Raw genomic sequence first — 26,779 nt, 5'->3', positions numbered from 1 at the left:
TTTCTCCATCTAAAACGATTTGTCAGATGGAGTTAAAATGAAAATGATAAGTAATCACTCTGGTTCACAACCATTTCAAAAGGAAAAAAAAAAAAACCACAAAACCCCCACAGCTCATAGATATAAATCCCACTAAAATCAGTCCAATGTATCATTCCTGTGGGATTTGTTTGGCCTCTTTTTTTATGGCATTTGCTTTTTTTTTTTTTTTAATTTATTTTATTAATCTGAGATGTCAGTGGCTTTCTGCAGCACATGCATTTCATAAATAGGAGTGTATTAAGTTCAAAAAAGCCAGCTCCAAGTTTTAACTGATTTATTGGCATAAAATGATGACTCCTGGAGAAACACTACTATAACTCCAAGGGTTAGTAACACTGAAAAGGAATTTTTGTTTTTATTTACTTAAAAACAAAAAAATAAACTGTATCACATGAGAAAAACTGGCCAGTCCCCATCACTGACACAGCTGAGCCTGCTCAGTCCCAGTCCTCAGGAATGCAAAAAAGAAAAGAAAGTTAAAGCAAACTATGTGGGTGTGCAGAGTGTTGGGTTTTTTACTGAGAAAGGATGGTTTCTTGGAAAAAAACAAAACAAAATATAATCCTGTCTAACACAAGAAACACTCTCCTTCCTCTCTGAGCTTTACCAATTGTTGAAGAACCAAAAAATCTCAAAATAAAACACAGAGGCAAAATCACTGATCTGCTAAACAGGAGGGCAAACACTGCCACGACAGGGCCAGACCACAGCCACCCCAGGCCAACACTTCCACCCCAGTGCAGGACTGGCCCGAGAGACTGCTTTGCTGTGACATGGCATGACCAAGTGCCCCTGGCATAACCCTGTGCCCAGCCCCGGCTCCAACCTCACTGCCCAGCCCCTTCTACAGGGGGGGTCATGGTGGGAGGCACCCCTGGAAGTCCAGAACCAGCCTGAATTCAGTTCTTCTCTGCTCCTCACTCTATGACATCCCACCACCACCTCATCTGCACCTCCCTCTGTCTCCCAACCCTTGTTTCTTAATTATTATTTTAATAAGACTGTTTCCAACTTCATTGTTCATTCCGCAATAGCCCAAGGGCTACAACTGTTCATTAGACAGAATTTCTGCTTTAATTGCACTGACACAGATGTGTAGGTTATCTGGAAGAAATTACTAAAATGAGCAGTAAAGAATGGGGCTGGATGCTTTTCTTCCCTTACGGAGAGTTTAATTTAACATTATTTCCCCCCACGTCCTGTACAAGCAGCATCATTCACTGCACTGTGGGTTTGCAGAGGAATCAACCCCAAACTGCTCCCACTGCACACAGGTGCATGAGGATTCCCACAGGGACAACAGGGGCAGGTTTGGGGGCTCTGTGGTCTCCACCACTGCCAGTGGGATGGTCTGTGCCCCCCTCATGTCCCCCAGGCAGCACAAATCAGTGACATTCCCCTGAGAGTGGAAGCACCTGGACCACGGATAAAGCTTTGGGGAAGAAGTTGGACCACCACTGCTCAATGTGCCTGTCCCTGCCTGTGCCAGGACTGGGGTGGGAAACAGGCTCCCTTGGTCCATCCTTACCCTCGGAAAAGAAGAAACACCAAAAAATGTCATCACTTCTGCTCAACAGTGCCTGGGCTTTGAACCCACCATGGCTGTGCAGCTGTCAAATCAGCCAGGGAGTTCACATGAACTTCCTCTTCAATTCATGTTGGCAAGAGCCAGACACATAATAGCCCTGGATTCAGGGAGAAAGAGCTGCCAGCATTATTTCTATTTAAAACCTCTATCTGAGCTTCATAGACTCATTCTTCACACATGATACAAACACACACACACACAAAAAAAATGCAGAAGTGAGCCAGATCCAGAAGCATTTCACTTCACCAAGAGCAGTGCCTAACAGCAATTTCAGGGTTTGGCTCTCTGTGACTATTTAATAGATTTTAATTCAATATTAAAAAGCATGAATCTGCCAATTTTTTGTTATGTCTTCTTGCCAGGAAGAAGAAAAAAGTTGTTCCTAACTTCTTTATCAAACCATTTCCTCCTCTGCACCTCCCTTCTCCAGACAAGGGACTGCAGCCCAGAGGCAGCTCCCGGCCAGGGCAAGGCTGACAAGGGTGGGCTGGGGCAGGGGCAACATCACAGGTTCAAGTTCCATCTCTAAATATGTCTAAAAGCCATTAAAAATGTCTCCTTCGGCCAACCTTGTCTTTAAGGGGGAAGGAAATTTTCACAAATGCTTCATGTTAAAAAAGCCTGCACTAAGGGAAAAACCTTCCCTTTGTAGCTAGGGGACTTTCTATCTGAAAACCTTTAGAATGCCACCATTGTATTTAGAAAAAAAAAACAAAAACAACCCTGAGACTGAAGCACCTCATGTGCTAAAGATCAAGAGACAGAACACATCAGTTCCATCCTTCCTTTGCAAGTACTTTGCTCAGGCCTGACTTCGTTTTGTATCTTGGTCCTCGATGCTTTTTGGCAGTTTGCTCCAGACTTACTGGCAAGAGCTAAAAGGTTTCTATTTAGCTGGTGTCAGCTGAGCATCTGTGCCGGCAAGAACTGGAGTGGGGGTGATCCCGACTGCCTTTCAAAAGCACATTTCTCTCTGGGAGCTGCCACAATAATTTTAAGTCTGAGTGTGTTTGGGTAGCGGGGTGACTCCCTCCGGAGGGGTGCCCCGGCGCAGCACTCCATGCGGGCAGCGATCCCTGATCAGCGGAGGGAAAAGGAGCTGGGAACGCTCCCTAACCTGTGACCCTGACAACAAAAGGCAGGGAGAGCGTCTAGACCTCCAGTCTGACGGGGAGTGAAGGGAGCATTGTGCTCCGGCACACTGGGGCTGCTCAGACAAGGCGGGCACAGAGGCGCTGCGGGGCAGGAGCAGCGAGGCAGCCCCAGCTGCAGCCGCAGCATCGCCCGAACCGCTGCCGGGGGAGGGGGCACGCACAGCCCACCCTTCCACCCCAGCACACGGTCTGCAGGGTTTGCAGGGCAGCTTCCATCTCCCAGCGCTGCTGGAACCCGTGGAGGTGAAGGAGCCCGTCAGATTTCCAGCCCCGGGTTTCCCTTTGCCTCCGTGTATTTCGCGCACAGCATCCTCACGCTCCTGAACACGGAGATCCTGGGATCCCAGCCCTGCGCGGATTGCCGACAGGAAAGAGCAAAAATGAAATATATGCTTCCTTCCACAGAGCCTTTATTTTCTGCTTTCCCTGTCTGGCTCAGTTAAAAGGGGACAAACCAAGAAGTTCCCTCTCTGCCAAGCCTAGAGGTCACATCAACATTCAGAAAAAGCTGAAGTCCCAGCTTTAACACATATTTCTTGGGTGACCCTGATCAAACCCCTTGGCTTCCCAGTGTTGAGGTCCCCACATATAAAAATACAAATACCCTAGATAAATGCTGGAGCTAATGGCAGGTTACTGCCCGGGAACTGCACGAAGAGAAAATAAAAGACCTATTAAAAGCCCTTGTTTGTCTCTGCCAGAAAGAAAACACTATTACTCAGTACTTAAAAAGATGCATTAAAGGAGAGAGAGCATGGGGGGGGGTTAAGGACACGCCCGGCAGAGCTGTGAGGGGAAGCACTCCCAGCCAACCACCCCCATGTGCCCTCAGGATAAGGTTTTGGGGTGATCCCACTCCCTGGCTGTGCCCTGACCATGCCAGCACAGGCAGCAGGAGCAGCAGCTGCCCTGAGCACACCCAGCACAGAGTGGGGCCACAGGTAAACCTGGGAACCCACAGATCAGAACTCTGGGCAAAACAAAACCCTTTCGTTCCACTGCTCCTGGAGGAAAGGCAAATAGCTGGAAGATGTGCTCAAGCCCAGCTGTACGGATGGAAAACCAGCGTGACCCATGGTGGCACCCTGGGCACCAGGGACACTCACTGGCCCAGTGGCACCACTCCACATGGAACCTGCAACCCTGGGCACAGCCAGCAGCCACCTCAGGCAGCTCCAGGGATCCCACCTCCTTCTGCCAGCTCCAGGCTGGAGCTCTAGAGTTACAGCCTGAGACCAAGCAAAACCAGACCCAGCAACTGAGATCGTTTAAACAGCTATTAAATCCCCACCTCCTTCTGATGAGAGGTGATTTACAAACAGCTGATGGTGAATACAGGGAATTCAGAGCACGAGAGGAGTTTCAGTATCCTGGTAGCCACCAAAGGCCAATCCTTCACCAGCACACCTCACCTTCCCCTGCCTCTGTTGCTTCCTACCCCAGTCCTGTGGCAACTCCTCCCCCAAGTGCTCCAGGTCCCTGGGACTACTGAGGCACCAACAGAGCCAGGAGCTGTGGCAGGACAGTGAATGGACACCACGGCAAGATGCCACACACCTGCAGCCTCAGCAGGGTCCAGCCAGACCTTCCTCACAGCCTGGCACCTGCCATGGCAGCAGCTCATCTCCTGACAACTGCCTGGGATTTATTTTTGGTGCACATGCACTGAGAGACTGAGAGATCCCACACTGGGATTTTTATCAGCAGTGCGCAGCTATGGAAACAAATGCATTTAAGACTAATATAACAAAATGCCCAAACCCACAACAAAAAAATAAAGAATGGTGCACACTGGCATTTTCACATTGCAGTGAATGCAGAGCATGACCCAGCTTCTCAAAGAATTCACCCAAACTTTTAAGAAATCACATATTTTCATGTACTTACATGTTCAGCTATGTGAATTTTGCTTGGTGTAAACCCTCCACCCTGCCCTTTGATTTTACAGAGTTCAAGGAATGCATCTCCTCCTAAATAAGATGAATAGCCATTTGTTGAGGGCATTCTCTCCTTCCTCCTCTGTACCCATACCCAAGCCACCCTCTGTAAGAAGCAGGAGAGCTAACACAAAATCCACCAGAATCTGCAGCACCTTTTCTTTTACTCCCCATGGAGGGGACACAGTGGTGCCTGACCATGCCCCAGTGCACAGATCTGGGCAGAGACTGCAGCTCAGTCAAACTGTTCCCTCTTAGCAGGCACAAGAGGGACCCGCAAGTCATTTAGAGGAATCCAAGAGCCTGACATCCACACCACAGACACCCAGGAGTTACCAAGGAGATGGTGGAATACCTTAAAAACCTAGGAAAAAAAGCCCAGTGAAAACCAAACCTCCCTTGCGGGAGGAAGCGCTGCTCCCTGCCCAGGTTTGGTGTTCTGACCCACCACCTGCAGGGCTTTATCCCAGGTGGCACAGGGATGGGCAGGGGCATCTCTCTGGGATGGGCAGGGGCATCTCCCCCTGGGGTTCTGGCCCAGCAGGCAGCACCAGGACGCTCCGGGAGGACGCGGGTGGTGGAGGTGGCGATGTCTGGGAATGCCGGCCCAGGCTGGAGCTGCAGACAAGGACCCAGACAACAAAGGAGAGGCAAAAAGCTGTCTGATAGAGGCAGCCCCGTCTGGCAGGCCGGGCTTTCAGAAGCCTGGGCATGCACTGATGTCTGCAAGCACAGCTCTTTGCTGGGCGCACAATTAACCCCACAGCAAGATCACTAAAGTGTCCTGCAGCACACTCCTAACAGTATCCATCCAGTAAGATGAAAAAAACCCAAAGAGTACAGGAGTGCAGCAAAGGAGCAAACAACTGGAGACTGCAGGGAATGACTGTACAACAAACAAAAATTATACTTAATTTTCTGTTATTTATATTCTAAGAAAACCACATGTTTTCACTTGCATCGCTGCCTCCGTCCCCGAGGCACAAACACACACACACAAAATGGGAAGACGAGGGAAAGCAGGAAGAGCAGCACAGCTCGAGCACATCCCTGCTCACACACTTTCCCAAATCACAGCACAAGAAAACGGGTGTGAGTTTTACAACTGTGGAGCAACAGCCAAACAACTTTTGCTGGAGCAAAAGTGCCCCGAGCAGCCGCTCAGAGCACTGGGACATCACAGCTACCCCTGCCCGCCTGATCTGCTGAGATCTTGAGGCATTAATATAAAATAAATGTAAATCAACCATTGGCTGCTGCAGGACAGTTTCCCTGCGGGCTGGTGTGAGTGTCCCAGCTCCGGGGCTGATCCCAGCTCAGGCTCCCGCGGTTCCCCTGCCTGATGTCTGCACCACGATTACGGTAACGCTGCTGGGGGACTGGTGGTGTCTCACAGCTTTTTTGCATAAGCAAGGGCTATCCTGCTGTGCAACCAAATTGTGCCACCAGGCTCGAAATAAAGGAACTGAAATAATTTTTTTTTCCCTCTTATTTTAGATTATGACTTTTACTAATTGATGCTTGATAAAAGCCTAATGAATGATTTGTAAGCATTACAGGCATGTTAGGGATCTGAGTGTGGTTATAAGCCAAGGTCATAAGCTCTATTGACTTTCTAGGCTCTAGAGCAATTGATTTGCCATTTATTAAAATCATTCATTCACCGCTTGTTAACAATTTATTTAGCTGGTTCTTCCCCAGAAGGCTTAGGACACCACATTTGAGCAAAGACACCTTAGTTTTGAGGTACTGTCATAAATTCAGTTGTAAACTGACAGACCCATAAACATTATAGCAGTGTCTTTTTAAAGGCTCTTTGGCAAGCAGGTTCAGCTCAAATCCAGGAGCCTGGTTTAACAGGGCTTCCAACGCCCAGTTTTGCCTGTGCTGAACATGAGCATCCCTGGCCACACTCAGCAGAAGTCCCACATCCCATGACTTAAAAAGGTGCAGGATGTCAATTACTTTCATAAAATAGAGTGAAAGTCTCTTTCCTCAATGTAACACTGCTCATCAGTTTGCCAGAGTAGCAGCAAATGAAAGAGGACTGGTGCTTAAAATGACACTCAGCTTTTGAACACATTTCTACATTGAACAGCAGGAAAAAAAATCGCATCCAGGATTACCAAAGTGCAGCCAGGTATGGACAGACAAAGAACAGCAGGTTTGCACAGTCAGCCTCTGAAGACACCACTGCATCCCCCTCTGCACCAGAGGAGCAGGTACCTGCTGCTCTCGGGGCCAGGCAATGTCCCACCCGTTGTGTGGAGCAGTAACTGGGGTGTTTACAGTACAGCAGCTGCAATCATGCAATCAGCCTTCGTAATTAGATCTTGGCAACTCTTGAAATACTTCACTTACCCAGTTTACCTGGAAAGGTGCGACCTAAACATTCAGTGCCTGGAGACATTTGAAAGAAAAACAGAAAGGATCCGTCAGTGATGGGAGCCACCTCCGAGCGGCTGCACACACACCCCAGCTCCCCTCCTGGGGACTCGTCCTGGCAGAGCTCCCCTGGCCAGCAGACACCTGCTCCCACCACCTTCACAGGCCAGCAGTACCAGAGGTCCCACCACTCCTGGATAATGACCCCATGTGCTTTTGCCACTCAAGGTCCCGTTCCTCTCTCCTCTGCTTCCCCCAGGACTGCTCTCCTGATCACGCCTAACGGCATTGCCAAAGCTTCACAGAGGTTTGTGAAGTTTCTGGGATCACTCAGCCCACCCCAGAGACCTCCCTGCCACATCCAACAGGGCCAGACTGCCTGTCCATGGCCCAGGGCAGCACTCTGCATTTCAAGGCACTGCATTTCAAAGACTGTTTATCACATTCTGTCTCCTCTGCAAACACACAGAGCTGAGCCCCACATGCTGCTAAGCCTGGTGAAAGCTCAGGGTCTCCTGACACCCCATGCCCACAGCGGGGGCACTGGCTGTGCAGCGCTGAAGACGAAGAGCCGCAGCAAAATCTTGCACAACACCCCAGCAGCAATGCCCAGCAGATGTATTTTCAAGTGAGGAGAACAAAGCAGAAAAAAGTTTGCAACAAAAGAACACTCATGATTTCTCTCTCACCCATCACTGTGCGACTGCCTGCAATACTGAAGGGATTACAGGACATGGATCCTCCCCAGTGCCTGGCAAGCTGAGACATTCTGGGCTGGCTGGGAGCTCTGCATCCTGCAGGAGGTTTGCCAGAGAAACACATACAGGATTCTTTTATGAAGCCTGTAAGAACTGTCTGTCACTGATAATGGTTAATTGGTACTAATTAGTGCAGTCTGACCGTAAGGAGTCCTACTGGCCTATAAAAGTGGCCTTTAACCCAAGAGCAAAGGAGTCAGTCACTGCCAGACACAGGGCCACGGACACACAGCCCGCTCCTCGCACTGCGCCTGCCTCTGCGGCAACACAGCAGGCTCGAGGGGATATATCAGCACATCACTGCTCTCAAATAAAGCTTTAAAAAGTTACTTTCCATGCACCTGGGAGGACAGAGAAAACCAGCTTTTTAATCCCAGGTAAAGATTAAGGATCAGAGAGTTGCTGTAAATTACTGTAGCAGCTAAATCATGACGGGTCGCAGGCTGGGCTCACTGATGGGAAGTCAGGCTGATTTAGACACTTCACATGCAGGTGTTCCAAAGTGGGCCTGCACACGTGAGGTGTCACCTGAATGCACAGGGGCAGCCTTAAGCCTCCAGGCCCATGGGCAGCACCACCACCACCCCACTGGAACGGGCACTGACACCAAGTGTGACAGGAAAGGAGAGAAAGGAATTCTGCCGAGCCAAACACCAACATGTGGCAACAAGCTTGGACCTCCTCCTCCTCCTGCTCAGCCAGCTCACTGCACAAAGCCTGGAAAGGGGTGGGAGGCTGGAAAGGAGTGAAAGGCCAAAACACGACTGGAGGCCAAAAAGGGTGGGAGTCCCAAAAGTAAAATGTAGAGTCTGAGAAAAAGTGGATGCCAAAATGGCTTGGGAGATCCAAAAGGGTGAGAGTCCAAAGGAAATTTAAAGGTTGAGAAAAAGACCCTGTGCATGCAGCTGCCTGGATCAGGAACAGCTTTTCTCTGGCTACATTTCCAAAAGGGTAGAAAGCAATGTCTCTCCCCTCTCAGTTCCACAGCCCAGGTGATGCAGCATGACACCCTGTGCACGTGTGGGCATGTGCTCCCCATCACGTCTCATCCAAGATGTCTGGCCATGGTCTGGGATGTGTGGGAGAAGCCAGCCTGAACCCTCTGAAGTCAGGCAAGATTTTGGGATGTTGCTTCTCCCCTCTCTCTCTCAGCACGCCTGCCTCTCCCATCCTCACATCTGCCCTTTAGGTTCAGCCATGCATTTGCCAACTTTTTAAATGCAAATGAGAATTGGCACATAAAGTCGGTGCTTTAAACCAGACCAGAGCCACCCTCAGCTCTCCTCCCTCCCTCCTTATATGCATAAACTTTTTTTATGCAATCGGCAGCAGGGAAGAGATCCAGGGAGTGGCTGAGCCGTGCCTGGAGCCCTTCTGCAGCCGCAGCACTGCCAGACAGCTCCATGGGAAGGGTGGCTCAGGCTCTCTGCCTACCAGCAGCAGCATGGAACCAGTAATTACCCTGGCTGGACCAACACCTGCTCGTGGTTTTGTCTTACACTGTTTGTGCAACCCAACAGGCTGCCAACAAAGCAGGGATGTGCTTTGCCTAAACAGGTGAAAACATGAAACAGGGAACAGAGCTGCCGTGTTGGTCCCACAACACCTCTGTGCAACACATGCTGGAAAATCACTGCTGCTTCAGCCTGCAAGGCTGCAGAGCAGGGGAGAGCATGGCATGCACTGAAAAGGCAGGAAAGGAGGGAAAAGGGCTGCCCATCTGCAGAGCCCAGCTTCTGGATCCAGCCCCACACTGGTGTGGGGCACAGGGATGTTCTTTGCTGGGCTAAAACACCAGCAGCAAAAAGCCTGGCTGGCCAGAAGAGTCCTGCTAAACCAAGGGTCCCACATCACAGAGGATGTGACAGTCCTCACCCAGCCAGGGCTGCCTGCAGAGCAGAGCTGTTCCCAAAAATGCCCTGTGCCAGTTTAGAGCAGAATTCCTATTCCCATGCCAGGGACCCGAGCCCTGACCTCACGGAGCAGGAGCTGGGCAGTGGTGTGGGAAGGGCAGCGTGAAGACCATGAGTGACCAAGGGCAAAGACCCCAAAGGAACACCTGGGCCAGCCTCAGTCTCTGGCAGAACCAGCTCTAACCCCACCAGGTCACACCCAAGAGACGCTCTCCCTCCATCAGCAGATGGGATTTGCTGTAAATTATTTGTCCTGGAATAAAAACACCAGCCCCACCTCTTGCAGCATATTTACTGAAAGCCACTAGACATTAAGCAGAGGCAAAAAGTGTATCCCAGCAACATCTGGAATGTATCCCTTCTCCCTTCTGCAAAAAAAAAAAAAAATCATGCTCTATTCTTCTAGAGAAAGAAAAGTGATTATATAGAATTATAATGCTGGAAGAACATGGAGAAGAGCAGAGATTTTTTTTGAAATGCTGTTTAGACAATTAAAAAGGGATAGTTTCGAAGAAGCAGCAAATACTATCTCAGCTTCTTCCACCCTGTCTCACAGTACCACGCTTTCCTCCATGCCTTGGCTAAGAGATTCAAAGGAAAGCAACATATTTTTTTCATCCTTGCAAGACCTTAGTAAGCCAGAAAGGAAACCAGCTCTCAGGCCTAACTGGTTGAAGATAGACCAAATAAAAAAAAATATTCTTCCAATTCCTGCCACAGGATTTGAAGGCACCTTGATTTCCATGAAGAAAACCTGCTTTGGGATGAGCTTTCCAAAAGAGGATGTCTCAAATCTTTACCCAGGCGAGCCAATACTCTGTCTCCCCAGACAGAAGAATGGAAAGGTTTTAAATATTAAAACAGGAAAAACCATCGGGATTAATATGAGGATGCAAGGTCAAAATGTGATATCCTCCACTTCCTCAGGCTCCTGATCCCTGAATGGCTGGACCACGACCCCACAGCATCACCTGTGGCCGGATGCAGCTGGGGAAGCCTGGGTTCAGAGGGAAACCCTTCCCAGCCTTCCCGAGGGGGGAAGCGAAGCAGTCGCTCCCACGCCAAGCCCACAGAAGTGCCTCCAGCTACTAAATTACCCAACGACTTCAACGAACTGCATTGATCTGGCTGGAAAACAAAGCTGCAGCTCTTGGCACGTGCCCAGTTAGGAGGGTACAGCTGCATTTTTCACCTGCAAGCAGTTACAACCACGGTCGGAGATGCCCCTTGCCCTGACACAGGGCAGCTGAGGGGAGAGACTGAAGGGCAAACACAGGTGAGAGGAACCACCTCACTCCAGACACCTCTCAGACACAGCAGAGCCTCAGCCAACAACAGGTATGTCCAGTTTTGCAATCGAGGGCAAGGCTGTTCCTAGAACAAGCCCCATTACTCAGGCTGCTCAACCCCCATCTCCTCGGCCGCACGTGGACTGGATGCAGCATTTCACCAGGACATTAAACTCAGAAGCTGTAAAATCACTGTGCAAAAAACCCAATTATACCTATTTTCGTAACAGCCAATTTAAGCCTGTATTTAGGTCCCCTCACATACCCCTACGTTACATAAAGCATTTCTTCCACTTGAAATGTAGCTTTCTAAAGGCCATTTTGCTTAATTTAATGGATTTTTTATGTGGGTCTGCAAATCTCTAGAAACACAAGCAAGGAAGACACATGGCAGCAAGATACGGCGTGATCCCTTCTCGGGCATGCAGCAAGAACAGGAGAGATGAAAGGCATCTCCAAACCCACGAACCTGCTGTGACTGGAGTGCACTTGTGCTCTGAAGAGCAGCAAAACCCCACGGTCAAGTCAAAAGAGGAATTCCTGAACATCTGCACGCACTGTTAACCCGTTCCAGACCAGGCAGCACTCTGCAGGCTGTGCAGCAGGATGGATCTTTCTCTCATTCCACAGTTACTAGCTGAACTGAGCCCACTCAGGCACACTTCCCTTGGATTTCAAAGAGCTGCTTTCTGCACTTCAAGTAAATAAATGCAGTCATCTCCTTTTCCTTCTTTTTTTAAAAAGCTGTACTAATAAAAAGCTCGTAGCGAAATCTATTAAATTGAGTCTGTCCATTATGTTTATTGTTCCTTACAATTCAGGCCTGGATGGCAACTCAGTAGAGGTTGAAAAGTGTATTTATCAAGAAAACCCATGAGAACTATGAGGATTAAAAGCTATCAGCAGGACAGAATGTGTTTGTAACCCTGCAGTTTGTTCTGCACATGGCACAGGACCCCTATCAGAGACCTCTGCCCCTATTCTTGTTTCTGAGCCCACCTCTGGCTCATCAGCTGACAGGACCTGCATTCCAGCCAGCACCTGCATTCCCAGAAAAACCTAAGGAAGGTGCAGTGTGTATATACTGCTATGAATAAGTCACACTAGAGAAACATAAACCCTGATTGCATTACACACCAGTGATCAGTATCATTAAGCGTTACACACCTTGAGTGTGTCTCAGCAGTTGGAAACACTGAATTTGAAAACACATCTTCCCATTCAAACAGAGTCCCATTACAGTAATGTAAGTGTAACAACAAAAATGAGATTCCTGCTTATTAGGTGGGAAATAATTGCAATTTAAGATAATTTTTCCCTGAATTGTGTGAAGCAAGTGCCCATCAATCATGTTGTTTCTTCAGTGTCATAAAAAGCACCTAGCAGGACAAGGTACTTACAGAGCTTATTTTAATCTGTATATGCTACTCTGAGGTACTAAAGCCAAGAGACCACCCTTGGTAAAGTGGAGTAATGGTGGAAATAATGAAGACAACACAGAAGGAGCAGGACTTACCCCTCCAGCAAAGACATGTGCCCTCAGTGAGCCCTTGCAGCCAAGCCAGCGCAGGGGACACCGACAACCACTGACTCTCGGGGTCTCACTGCACAAACACCTGTGAAGAGCACAAGGTGATCCAGCCTGGTTTCAGGCCTGGAACAGGCACCAAGGACAGGCCCAGTCATGGGTCATTTCAGCTGCTGAGCTCTGGGTTTCACCCCGTGCAGAGAGAGCAGAGCTCCAAGGGTGAGCCCCGTGTACCCTCAGCACCGTGGGAAACAGCGCAGGAGGGTGTGGGAGGCACTCTGCTTTGGGGGGGATCTTTTGTTTTTGTAAGAAATAACAACATTAATCATAACATTAAACAGAAACCACTAAGGGGGAGAATTTCCAAGCTTGCTCAGCACAGAGTCCAGCCCGCAGGGGAGAAGCCAGCCAGCGGCCACAGCCTGCAAATTCCCTGGGACTCGTCCTGGGCAGCCAGAGCCACGGATGGAAGAGTGGAAGAGGCGACGAGCAGACTCAGGACTGTCGTAGGACTCAGCTCAGAAATGTGAGTCTGAACACTCAGTGGTTAGATGTCTCTTGGGAATTCATCCAAATGGCACTGCTTCTCTCCCACTTGCCCTGCAGGTAAATCTCGCATGTGGCTTACACAATCTGTTGACTTAAGTAAAGCAAGGGCAGGAGAAGAAAGATGCTCAGACATCAGGAGAGGCTCATCAGTCCTTTGGGCAAAAGTCTGGGTCACTTCCCCCTCCACAGAGAACTCAGGGTGTCAGCCAGGCCTTTTCTCCCTTCATGGGAGCACGTGCAGGGAGGGCGCAGCAGAACACAGTGCTCAAAACATCAGTGAAAGGACAACAACAATGCACTGCCAAATTCTCCCATATTTTTGGCCAGTGCTGATGCCTAAATTCAGTTTACAGAAACTGGAGTCCGTGAGCTCTGTGTTCCAGTCAAGTCCTCTGAAATCAAAGTGAACAGTGACTGTCCAGGTCTCCCAGGGCTCAGGGAGACGAGGCCATGGCCACCTCCAAACCTCATCATGAGTAACACTCATCCATCCTGCAGACATGGGACGGTTCTAACACTCTGTGAGACCACTCCACACTCTGCAAGGGCAAGATCTTGTTGGATGCACATATCTTAGGTGCAAAGGCAGAGGCAGAGTGCAAGGCTGATGAGCAGGCAGGCTCTGGCAACCAGGAGTCCAGAGGGAGCCCACCAGAGACCCTCAACCATGGGCATCTTGCTTCTTGCCCTCCTGTTTCCTATTGCTGATCTCAAACCCTGTCTTCCTCACAACCAATTCCAGCCCTGGGCCCAGCTCCTCCACCCCTGAGCAGGGCAGGAGCCTAAAAGCAAAAGCCTAAAACCTGACCAGAGGAATTGTGACACAGCTGCAGCCAGGGATGTTTTGTTTGATATCAGAGTTAAAGGGAGAATTAATTCTCACAATTAGTGAAAAGGGACAGAAGTAGAGAAAGGCCACCTTGTAAGATGCTGGTCATCTTCCCTCAAGATTTTAAACCACCGAAGATGCATTTGGAAGGAAAACTGACCACTGGAGCAGTACTCTGAGATGCTCTGCCAATGACAAACCCTACCCTGACCGTCAACACAAGTGAAGTATAAGGCCAAATTCTGTGCGTGAAGCTTACAACGACCAAGGTCTGCAACAGCAGAGACAGACTTTGTCACTACAAATATTCCCAGTGCAAGTTCCTGATCCCTGTCTCAATCTCAATGAAGGCAGAAGAGCTGTGAGGGGGGGAGCTCCTCAGGAGGCAGGCTAGACACTCAATCCATCTCTTCTATCAGACCTGCGTTAACATTTAAACAGGACCTGCTGTTGTGATCTTCAGCAAGGAGCAGATGTGGTTTTGAGTAATGGTGAGCGTTACTTAACCAGTTACAGTCACTAATGTAATTGACACCTATTCCATCATCCTTAATACACCCACTTCTTTCTCTGATACCATAAATAGATTAGAAAAGTTTCTGCAGATGGCCATGACCCCATTTGTTTGTGCACTTAGCCATGTATGAATCACTCTTGGCTTGTAGCAGCACTCTGGAATTACTGAAAGATAACTAGTCGGCACAGACACCAATAAATGAATCATGCTTTCCACAAGACCAAACCTTTGGGCTTTTACAGACTCCAATTACAAAGTAAGAAGAAAAGAACAAAGAAATTACTCAGTCTATTTGCACAAAGTCATGCAGAGTTGATTCACAGTTTTACAGAATTATTACTGACAATCATTTGTAGGGGGTTAGAGTAACAAACCAGCTACTTTACATATTGGACAGAATGAAGAGATGGAAAAAAATCCCCAAGCCATGTCTTGCACATATTCTTTGAAAAGTAGCCTTGATTTTTGTGCCAGTAACTTTTTTCATCCTTGGTACGCTCCAAGCCTGGGGGTTAATCCGTTTTCATTCGCCAAGGCTAAATTCTGCTTTGCTGGGTTGCTTGGGCCAAGTTTGCAAATGTGGGAAATCCTGTTGCACCTGCTGAAGAGCACAAACCATCACAGGCACAATCCCTCAGCTATGCAGGCTTCGGCAGGGTCTCAAAAATGGTCCAGAGAAGAACTGCCATGTGCAAAAGCACTTTCCTTTCCAACTGCACACTCTTGAATGCATACTGCAAGTAAAAAATTACCCAGTCTGAGGCATTTTATTAAAGAGATGTGCGAGACTGAATACACCAAGCACAAATGTGTGAACCACTTGAAAGCACTGTGGACATCCACCAACACTGACAACTTGTGAGGCAAGTTTCCAAAGATGTGCAAGGTGTCTTTACGTAACAGCACAGTCTGGGACACGCTAACACACACCACACACAGTGAAAAACACACCTTCTTCTAAATGGAGCATTAGCCCACTCCTGCACCAGGGAGAAAGGGGAAGTCTGACTACCTGGAGAAAAAGGGGACACTGATGGATTATGGCCTCTAGCACTGCTGCCTCACTGTACACAGTGAAAAAGCAGCATTTGTAAAAAAATATAAATCTAAAAGTGAAGGTGGACTTGATGCCAACCTGAGCCTGAACACAGACAGTGCCCTGGTTGTACATCTCTGAGTGGGATGGTGACTGACATGTCTCAGGGCTACATGCTCCAAATCAGCACCCTGTACCAGAGAGATCCAAAAACAGGGATAACGCCCCACTGAGCACAGTCACTGACAGTTTGGGAGGGATGCCAGTCAAATGTACACACAGCTCTATTTATCTAAGGCCTACCAGTACCCTTTGCATGTACTGAAGACCCAACTTCCTGGGCAAATTTACCTTGCAAATGAAATTTGTGCCCTGTTTTACACACCTGCTCCACAAGTAGAGAGCTGCCAGCCTGGTACAGCTCATCAGAGCCAGGAGAGGCCAAAACCAGCACCAGAAGAGCTGCCACACAGCTCTAAACCAATTTGGGAAAACCTGCTTATTTGTTCTCATGCTTGAGGCTGCTGATTTCCAATGAGAGGTATAAACCTCTCCCCAGACTGGATTCAAGATGCTGTGGAAAATTTAAACTAAAACCTTAATAAACATTCCCAATTCCTACCCCTCTCCATAATACATAAATTAATGCAACAAGCTCTCATGTATAAGAACATGTAGGCACCAACAACCTTCTCCCACCAACAAGAGTTTATCTGAGGAGGTGCTGTAGACAGAAGGAAAGGAAAAAGGTTCCCAGTAGGGTTGTCTTTAGAAAGCTTGAGTCATTAGAGCCAAGATTTCAGCTGCAATGCAAGACTAAAAGGATGCATGTGCTAAACAGTAGCGTGTCCTTCAGAAGGAAAAAAAAAGCTAAATCAGGAACCTGCAGTATTAGGTGGATGCTTGGATAAACACTGTTCAACACGCCACAGCAGAAATGCTAATGCAAGTTTAGTTTTCACACCAGAGAGATTTCAAAAGATTTTCAAAGCTTTGATAATATTTAACATCTTTACTAATTTTCCTTTTTGGTGCAATCATAAATTTACCACAGTAGCCAAAAGATCTGGGATGAACTACAAGTTCTAGCTGGCTCCAAAGCCAACAAGAATAATGTGTGCTGTTACTATTTTCTCTCAAAACATACCTCTGCAAAACTGACTCAAAATGAGAAAAGAAATTGTGAAACTGTCATTACAAAGAAGCATTTAAAATGCAGATCAAAGTGCTGCCTTAGAAGCTGTATTCCTTGCCAAATCATCAAAGCTCTCTTTACTCTCAATAGCTCCCCAAATCCTCTGATTTGAACGATAAATTCTTACAGCTGAAATTTATCTGCTTTAAAAAAAAACCAACAACAACCCCCCAAAAAAAAATCAAAAAAGCCCAAACCCCACAGCTCCTTTCTCTGGTTACCAACTTCTTCATTAACCAGTTCATTGGAGCCACTTTCCTGTATTACTAAATTAAGTTTCATGGACGTGTTTATGCCTGCATGCGCACACACAGAGTACCCTGAGACCTCCTCAAGTGCTGAAAGCTTGTGAGCCCTTGGTGGTGCATGTGTGCAGGGTCTCTCCAGCTCCCAGAGGCGTGTGTGTGCAGGGTCTCTCCAGCTCTCAGCACTGTGTCCAGGTTCCAGGTGCTGGCACTCAGGGAGCTGCTCCCATGCTCAGCGCCAGGATCGCCCTTGCCCCGCTCCCCTTCACTCCTCACTCACCCATCGCTCCTGGAGGAGCTCCCAGACCACCACTGCATTCCCTGCAGCAAGGAAGCAGCAACGCAGCAGCCAGTGATCAGCTCTGGAAGATGGAAGTGAGGGGTCAGATCCTGCTGCCACAGGACTCCTCCCTGTTCCTCCCTGTGCCAGACTCGGCCACGCCGCTCGCAGACAGAGCAGGTCTGGGATGCATTTCCTCACCTGGGACCTGCCCGAGTGACCTACCTCCTGCCACCCAAAATAGTTATAAAATAATCACCCAGCAATTCAGCCACACAGACAGGAAGAACACTGCATGAAAACACCCCCGTGGACACCAATGATTGCTGGGCTTTATGGCCGCCTGCGAGTGTGCTCATGGCGTGAACCAAGCTTCCACTCAACTGCAGGCCCTTGTACCTCGTCCTCACCAGCTCTCCAGCCTGGCTCTGTCCCTTTGATGGAACCCGCCAGGAGCAGACACACCGTGTGACAGAGAACAGGAGGGATCTGATAAGGCAAACCACACACCAGTACGGGATCTCCCTCCAGGAAGCAAACTGGTTGGAAGTCTTCACATGAGACACCACTGCAAATAAATTACTTTTTTTTTCACTAATTAGGCTTAGCAAATTCTGACAGCTGCTGCTACCTGAATGAAACAACATTGACAGACATGACTGTACACTGAGTTACTCAGGAAAGGAGCTGGATTGTAATTACCCTTTAGTAGTGACACCATGTAGTTTGGTACTTCCCTTAGAAAGGTCTCCTTATGTCTCTCCACGTATAATTTATGTTTACAAATTAATTCTAAAACTGGATTTATCAAACCACCAACTTTCAACTGAGAAATTTAAAATTATTAGGCTTTTTTTATAAGCAACAGCAAATAAAAGTAAGAACATGTGTTTGTGGTTGCTCTTCTCTCCATTCACAAAGGAAGCAGTGGTAGCAGCTAATTCAATATCCCAAAAGTTTAGAGGTAATCCCAGATCCTACCTTGGGAATTCCTGGCTTTAAGGAAAAGAACATGGTTGCTGCTCTGCACACACCCTTCAGTTCTGGTGTTCTCACAGCCAGGATCTGAAAACACACTACAGAGGCAAACATTCAGGGGGTGGAGGATGCTTCCACACCAGAAGCTAACAGAACTTACTGCAGCAAACACCCTGACACTGACTGAAAAGGAATAATGAACCATGTTTTGCCTCCACTTGGCACGATAAATGATCACCTCCAATTATACAGGATCACCTCTGGTGCCGTGTGCCGGTCCCGCTGTGCAGCACAGCACAATCCAGGTGTTCACCCACAGGAAAAAACAAAGTTTGACTATTTCCCCTGCATTTCCCCCTCTGTCTTTTCATTCTCCCATTCGGCATAAATTATAAAGCACTAAGACCAAAATCACTACCTGAGGGCACAAATAAACTGTAATTTTAATAAAGACCCCTATGCTGTCCAGGCTCAGGGAATCAGGCCTTTCCTTGGGTTTGAGAGGTAGGACCCACAGAGCTGGGACTGCAGAGAGTCTGGCTCCCCTGGGATGGCCAAGGGCACACACAGACAGCTCTCAGGCCACCATAAGTAAAGCCAGCTGTGCTCTGCTCCTCCAGGATCACACCTTGGGATGCTGATCTCAGCAAAAAGCAGAGCTCATCACAGACACATAACCAGAGCCAGACATAGGGAACTCCCCGGTTTGGCTGAGGTCAAACTGAGATGCCACAAACTAACATCCTCTGTGCAAGCACTTTTGGGCTTGCTGAAATGCTGGGAGCAGCTCTGGCTTCACTCCATGGGGAAAACTTAGGGGAGGAATAAAGAAGCACGTGGTTCATATCCACTCTGCCCTGGAATAAGCCATAACTGCCGATGACAAAGTGTCAGGAAAGAAATGCATTTGTCAGAAAAGCAGTGTGAAAGTGGAAAGATGTGATCCCTGGTTGAGCCATACGCATTTGGTTTGTTATTCAACCAAAAAATGTGAAAACCTAGAAGTCTTGGCTTGGACAGGAACCTGCCCTCACGGTTCGCTCAGCCCAGCCGGGCGCTGCAGCTGGGGCGATCGGCCTCGATCCTGGGAGATGCAACGACGCCTCCCAAAAATCCCAAACGCCTCGGATACCATTCCTACCCGATCAAAGCGGCTGCAAAGCCTCTGCCGAGAGCGGCCCGGCCCGGAGAGAGCTGCCCCGGCCGCTCCCGCAGGGATGCCCAGGTGCCCGCGGGACGGCCGGGCCGGGCAGGTGCCGGTGCGGGTGGGGAGGCAGGCACGGCGCCTCGCTCGGCTCCCCGCGCCAAATAATTAGTTATTTACAGCCTCTTCCGCCACGCCGGTCACCCCTGACCTCCTTCACCCAGCCGAGGCGATTAGAGCCCACTGCTGCAGACGTCTGGCTGCTTAGCACCGCCCGGCATATTGGCACTCCAGCCCCCAGCGAGACTCGCGCCCCCGCCCCCAAAAAACCCTTTTCTAATCCTAATCTGGGAGCGCCACACACAGAAACCAGCTGCTTCCTCCACCGCAGCGCCGCAGCCGCCATACGGAATGAAGCCTGCGAGGAAAAGGGGTTTGGGCATCGGTTGGACAGTTAACCTATTTAGAGGGTTGTAAATCAGAGGAGTTTGCGTGTTCCTCTCCGTGATACTTTCCTGAAGTGTTCCTGCCTGGTAACTGAAATTTTGGCTGAAAAATTAAGGAGCATCTGGTGGTAGCTGCTCTGAGGTTCCCTCAAAGTCGTATCAGAAAGATACACAAAAATCGAGCGACTGGAGGAGGAGAAACGCTGTAGAATGAATTTATTTCAGGGAGGCTCAGCTCTGCCCTTTCCACTGGAGCCAGGTGTAGGAGGCGATCAGGTAACAGCCCCTGTAGTGCCAGCAGAGCTCTCCTGTAGCACAGAGGTGAGCCAATGCTGCCCGCCATCAGCAGGAAATAAATAATAACATTGGTGATAAGAAACCTACCCCAACATGAAATAAGGAAGGGCAGCAATAAGGGAGCTCACTCCAAGGCTCCCAGGAGCTCACGGGAACTCAGCACCTGAGTGCCAGGACCCCAGAGCTGACACAGGGCAGGGGACAAGTCAGGGAAGGACCTCGGGAGCATCAGGCACGAGGTTCCCATAAAACCCATCCCAATCCAGGCAAGGTCTCTGGTGTCATTCACTGTTCCCTGTCTCTCACACCCTCCTCACCCATAAGCAGCAAGTGCCTCTTACCAAGCCTTTCACATGCTGACAAAAATGGGGGGAAAAATTATAAACTGTGCCATTTCTAAAAAGTCAAAGAGTGAAATTAAAAGCCTGAGTTATTCCAACAAAACCTCATGCCAAGAGTTAGACTGGAATAGAAGCTTTTTCTTCAAAAGACATTACCTATTTTAATTCACAACTTCTATCACAACCATGAGCCTTGCTCAGACACAAAGTCTCATCCTTGGGATTCTGTGGGACACAGTTAATGTTCAGCAACTGGCTGACACAAAAAAGAACTGTATCTTCATTATTTATACACTGCTATTGGTATGCACATCTAGCCCGGCCTGTTAAAGTCAGGGAAGAATAATGGTCTATTCAGTACCGGTAGTGTTAATAAAATCAGGCAAATCCAGCTTAGTTTTGTCTGAACACGAATGAGATTAAATCAAGATTAAAAGTGCATACAGTACAAAGGGTATGGTTTATGCTAAAATTCAGAGTGAACACATTTTAGTACCCAGTATACAAATGCCTGCAGACCTTCTCCGGGACTCAGACACCTGAATTAAACAAGGATGAAGCTGGAGAAGGAGAAGGCACACGACGCTGGACAAAAGCCATCCAAAATACCAAGGGACAGATGCTCTGCAGCCCCGCTGGAGGTAACGGGGCAGATCCTGTGCTAGCAGAAACAGGCACAGCTCAGCTGGCTCTCCCTGCACGCACCGAGCGCCAGCCTGCCCCGTCGCAGTGCCAGGCATATATGCAAAATCCAGACTCTTTCCCAAGTTTTCCTTTTGGGCCATTTTGCATTAGTCTGTGCAGGGTTTGGATTTCAAGACACTGAATGAGGTGCTAAGCAGGGTACAATCCTGACAACCCTCCCGCTCTGGGATGCCTTGAAAATCTTCCCTTTACAGAAAATACCATTTGCTTAAAACTGCCAAAGAGCCCAACTCATTCCTCTTCCCTCAGCAGTCATATTCCTTCTCTCCCACCTCCGTGCACTTCATTTCCAAGAGGGAAAGAGCACACAGAGAAGTGGTGAATATTTAGGTCAGGCACTGCCCTCACTGCTACTCAGCGAGGGTTGAAAAATATTAATGAAAAACCCCAAATCGCCCTTCGGAACAAAAAGCCCCGAGGGGCTGGAGACGGGGAGAACAGGTTCCCAAACACAAACCCTACTCGGGTGTCCGGACCGCGGTGCCCCCCGGAACCGAGGCCAGGGTGATTTACACGGGGGTAGCGCAAACCCCCGGGGGAGGCTCGGGAGCGCCCAAGCATCACCCCCGCAGGAGGGGAAGGCGCGGGGCAGGGGCACCGGAGCATCGCGGGGAAAGGGCGAGACGCGGGCGGTGATGGAGCCGCGATGGGGAAGAGCGGGGATCTCAGCCGCGGTGCCGGCGGGGAGCGGCCGGGGGCGGCCGATCCCGGGCAGCTCCGGCAGCCCGGCCCGCGCCGTGTCACACCCGCACCGACATCCCAGCGGCAACAGATGAGAGAGCGGGGCTCGCACGGAGGGGGGAGGAAAACCACTCCGGGAAAGCGCATCGCAGCCAAGGGTCCCGGGCGCCGCCGGGAGCCCCCGCGGGAACTTCCCCGCCCGCGGCGGGGCCGCCGGGCACTCCCGCACCCCGGGCACCTCCCGCACCCTCCCCGGGAGCAGCAGGACTGGTACTTACTGATCTCCATGCTCTGGAACAAAGACCTTTTGCAGTTGCATGTGCAGGACACATTGGGCTGAATAGCTACGGCCGTGCTGTTCAGCCCCATGAAGTTATACATTTAAACACACACACAAAAAAAAAAAAAAGAAAAAGAAAAAGAAAAAAAAAAAAAAAAAGGAAGGCGACGGCGACACAAAGAACTTCCCGGCCGCCGAGCGCTCCCCGGGCAGCACCACATAAAGCCGGGGCTCCTCCTCGGCGCGGGGGGGAGGGGGGGGGGCGGAGGGAGGGAAATGCAGCTGCGATCAGAAATTGGAAATAAAAAACCCGGCGCAGCACAGCGCCCCCGGCAGCGGCTCCGCTCGGCCCCGCGGCTGCTCCGCGCCCCTCCGGCCCGGGAAGCGGCAGCGCTGGGCCCGGCCGCGGCAGCCCCGCACTTTTGTGGGGCGCGGCGCGGTGGGAGCGCGGTGGGAGCGCGGCCCGCCCGCTCCCGCTCCGCTCCCGCCCCCCGCGCTCATTCACGGCCACGGGGACGCGGCCGCGCCGCCGCCGCCGCGGGCGGGACCGTGACGTCAGCGCCAGACGGGGACTGCCCTTCCCTTCCCTTCCCTTCCCTTCCCTTCCCTTCCCTTCCCTTCCCTTCCCCGCGCTGCCGCCGGGAGCGGGGCTGGGGGCAGCGCCCCGTGCGGCCCCCCCGGGATGCGCCCAGGCTGGGCGGCGGCAGCTGCCGGGGGGCGCGGGACCCCCGGAACCGCAGAGCGGGGTGGAGCGGTGGAAGGGACCACCGTGGGTCACCCGGTGTCCCACCTCCCGGCTCAGGCAGGGACATCCCAGAGCACAGAGCACAGAATTGTGTCCAGGCTTCTGGAATATCTCCAGCGAGGGAGACTCCACACCCTCTCCGGGCAATCTGTTCAGTGTTCGTTCACCTGCACAGAAACAAAGTTCTTCCTCGTGTTCTGGTGGAAATTCCTGGCCATCTGTTTTGTAGCCTCTTGTCCCATTGCTCAGCACCACGGAGCAGAGCCTGGTCCATCTTCTTGGCACCCTTCCTTTAGATATTTACACACATTGATGAGGTCCCCTCTCAGTCATCCCTTCAGTCCGAGCAGGCCCTGCTCTCTCAGCCTTTCCTCATCAGAGATGCTCCAGTCATTACTGCACCCACCCACCCACAGTGGATCTCTAAAGCACCACCTGCACTGAGCCTACCCAGGTGGGTCCAGTGGCACCCCCAGCTGCCAGCCTCCAGCAGGACCTGGCAGAGATCCTTTTGCAGATCAGCTCCAAAAGCACCTGGATTTGGGTATCCTGCTGGAAAAGCACCCAAAAGTCCGGCTCACCCCACAACACCCACCCAGCTGTGGGGACCCCCTTCAGCCCTGGCCCCACAGCACTGAGCCACAGGGCTCCAGGCTCACTTCACACAGCCAGTCCCCAGTGCAGCATTTCAGACAGAAAAATAGGAAAGATTGGAAAAGACATGTGGGGGATAACCCAGTCTGACCATGGCTGAGCTCAGTGAGAATTCTCGTTAGCTCCCATGGTGGTGCCAGTGGTGCTGCTCAGAGCTCAAGAACTATTCCTGACACATTCCCACTTTTGTTTCAAACCACACGCTGTAAAATGGAGCGACCCCATTCACCGCAAGACAGGTAAAAGGAAAAAACATCATCTCTTCCCTAAGGGCTCATTGTGCCAAGCTTTAGTTGAGACAGATTTTTATATTTTTTCTGGGAAATAAACCTGTGAAAACAAAGGTTTATAAAGAAAATGCTGAAACAAGCTTAACTACAGTGGTGCGAAGTAGCTGCTATAAATCTTGGTGGATCCTGTTACTGGGAGATAAAGGCAGCTTCAGTTATCTTCTAAGAAAGCACATTTCCCTGTAACTGTTGATAGCTCTGATTTAGGATTTGGGAGTATCTGAGACATCCCTAGCTGGGCCTGCATTCCCCAGAGATGCTGTTGGGAAGATGCATGGAGGTGGGGACAGGAGACCAGCCAGCAGAAATCCTATTCCTACAAAGCTGAAGCAATCACAGAAGATTTATGGTCTCAAAATTTGGGTCAGATTCAGTGGCACTCATTGGTAAAGTTTAACCTTTATTTCCCTGCCCAGAGAAGGAATTTATTTCTACATGACTACTACAAACTAATGTTAAATACCCACCTGTACTTTACTCCTGCAGCCCATCCAGTCCTGTGAAAATGCCTGGAGAGCAGGAACAAGGAATTGCCAGGTTGTTTAATATTTTACTCTTTGCCACTCGACAGATGGGAACTCCCAACAATTACTGATCCAAAGGAAACACGGAAGGGGATCGTGTGGCTCGGATAGAAATGGGCTTTGAGAAGTTTGTGCTCCCCAGCACCAAGCACACATGAATTATCCAACAAGTGCCATTCCTAAAGGCAGGGGAAGGTGCTGGGGTGGCACCAGAGGTGGGAAGTGGTGTGCTGGGAGATTAGGGACAGTTATGTGAAAAAAATCTGTGCTAGAGCTGGAGATAAAGTATTTCCAATCCTATTTTATATTTTGTTTCCTGCCTCAGTTTCCTCATCAGTAATGCAGGAGGGGTAATCTTGATTCCTTCAGGTTATTTCTTGGGCTCAATTTATTTTGTAGCAGTCAGATTTTTAGAAATGCTTTGTGAAAATGTGAAGGAAGAAACACTACCCCTGTTACAGGGACACTCGGCCCACCAGCCCCAGAAAGGACATCAAGAAAGTTAAAGCCAGGCACACACATGGTCAAAATTCTGAAGACAAATTCCAGTTCAGATATGCTTTATCAATTAACCTACTTTTATTATTTATCTGAAAGTATATATCTTTATATTATGTCTAAAACACTTGGTAGTTGAACATTAGCTACACTTTTCCAAAGGACCTTTCTTGCCTGGCCAGAAAAGGTGGCTGGAAGCTTATCTGAGCCTACCAGCTTGCAACTCACATCCTTCGCACTTAAGACACATAGCACTGCCGTAAATAAGTCAAGGTGAGGACTGCACGTGTCCCTGTGTCATGTGAGGTCCCAGCTGGCAGCACCAGCCCTGCCACCACTGCCAAGTCCTCTGAGCTCTTCAGCCATGTAGCTGTGGCCGCAGTTCACGTTTGATTCAGAATTCTTGGATTTTAGCACAGTTGGGAGACCCTTAAACAGTTTCAAGAGAGTGAGTGCAGCTCCAAGCAATGGATTATCCTTCTGAGGAAGGTCAGTTCCTTGAGCAGAAGGTCCTTCTCTGCAATCTCTGCTGCAACAGGCACAGCCTTGCCTTCCAAAAGGCTCTGCCATCCCAAAGGCATCACCCCTGGGCACAGGGACAGGAGATGGGGTGCCCTGAGCAATGGCACTGCCAGCACCCGTGCTCAGGCTGCCCTGGAGCTGTGGCAGAGGCAGCTCCAGCGGGGGGAGGCTCCTGCCCTCACCCCATGAATCAGCTTGTTCTAGGGGGAGTTTTTACAAGTTCACAAAGCTCTGGTGGATAAAGGCTCCCGTTTCAGGTGCAGGCTGCTGCAAGTTCACACATCTTCCCAACCTTCTTTAAAAATAAAGAAAAACTAACTGTTTGCAAGTCGATGCTGGTTTAAAAATGCTGTTTACCACCATCCCCATTTCATCTGAACGACTCATGTGGCTTTAAGAATAATCAGCATTTTTCCACCATGATTTAAGAACAAATAATTAAAGTCATCCCAGATGGGCTTGTAAAAATTAAAAGTACATCAGCTAACTTAAATGCTTCACCCTGTTCTTTGTAATGACACCATCCAGCCTCCAGCCCAATGCATTTGTCAGAGCTTCTGTCCCAGCAGCGGGTGCTGCTCATCTGTGGGAAATTTCCAGAAGACGCTGTTGTTGATTTTGGCTCCTGTATTCAGTCACTGATCAGCTTTTTTCCACTTCTTTTTGTTTTCCCTGGAGACACCTCAGATGGCTCCAGGATGAGTCTGGAACTGAGAGATCTCCCTTCGCTTCCTGGGTTTGCCATCAAATTTCAGGGAAATCCAAGGCTGCTCCCTGGGCCTCGGGCTCTGCAGCCATGGAAAGGGACACACAGGAGCTCTGAGATCATCTGGGATCCTTGGACAAGCTGAAAGACACAGGCACATCAGTCTGCCATGGCTAGTTGGGGATTGTAACGTAATTTTGCTCAGTGCCAGACCAGAAGTCAGGCGTTTGCCTGTGCTGTCACATTTAAATCTTTCCTTTTATTCCTCACTGCAACACTCCAGCATCACTTAGATCATTACAGTGCAGCACTATGAATAAATTCATAAAATGTAATGGAAAAGCAAGATCCATCTGAGAAATAAGTAACCTTAAGAGTCAAATGGTGTTCAAGACAACCTAAGGAAAAACAAAACAAAAAAACCTCCACAACTCCCCAAAGCTTTGTTAACTAAACAGTTGTCCAATAAAGAGCCCAAATATTTCACAGCATTAGTCTTTGGATTAATGTTAAATCGATAGGCACTAACACAATAGGGCAATAGTTACCATGGTGAATAATTCTATATTTATTTTCAAGCAAGCCTTATTTCTAACAATTCCAGACATGGTTTCCACTTTCTGGTGACTAACTTCTCAATTTAAGTTTATTTTTCTAACTGCTTGGTACCAGAAACTCAGGTTTTCTCTCCAACAATTAGAACAGGATCTCTGTTGCCACAGA

The 26,779-nt window shown here is 49.4% G+C and overlaps 1 protein-coding gene across 3 annotated transcripts in view; it reads right to left on the bottom strand.

Annotated features, from left to right (window-relative positions):
- PMEPA1 (prostate transmembrane protein, androgen induced 1) overlaps positions 1–22,284 on the bottom strand; it is a 43,441-nt gene extending 21,157 nt beyond the window's left edge. The window contains exons 1-2 of one of the 3 annotated variants that reach the window (XM_059862467.1): positions 22,116–22,284; positions 7,083–7,121 (exon numbers count right to left, since the gene is read on the bottom strand). In XM_059862467.1, the coding sequence (XP_059718450.1) occupies positions 7,083–7,121; positions 22,116–22,218 (142 nt within the window). In that variant the 5' untranslated portion in view covers positions 22,219–22,284. The remainder of the gene's footprint in view (positions 1–7,082; positions 7,122–22,115) is intronic. The other 2 variants (XM_059862468.1, XM_059862469.1) reach the window with 2 other exon arrangements.
- Positions 22,285–26,779: the final 4,495 nt, after the last annotated feature.

This window comes from Haemorhous mexicanus, chromosome 18 (genome assembly GCF_027477595.1).
Source record: "Haemorhous mexicanus isolate bHaeMex1 chromosome 18, bHaeMex1.pri, whole genome shotgun sequence".
In the NCBI taxonomy this organism is placed as follows: Eukaryota; Metazoa; Chordata; class Aves; order Passeriformes; family Fringillidae; genus Haemorhous; species Haemorhous mexicanus.
The sequence above is the reverse complement of the archived record's forward strand: the minus strand, read 5'-3'. Positions and strand labels throughout refer to the sequence as shown.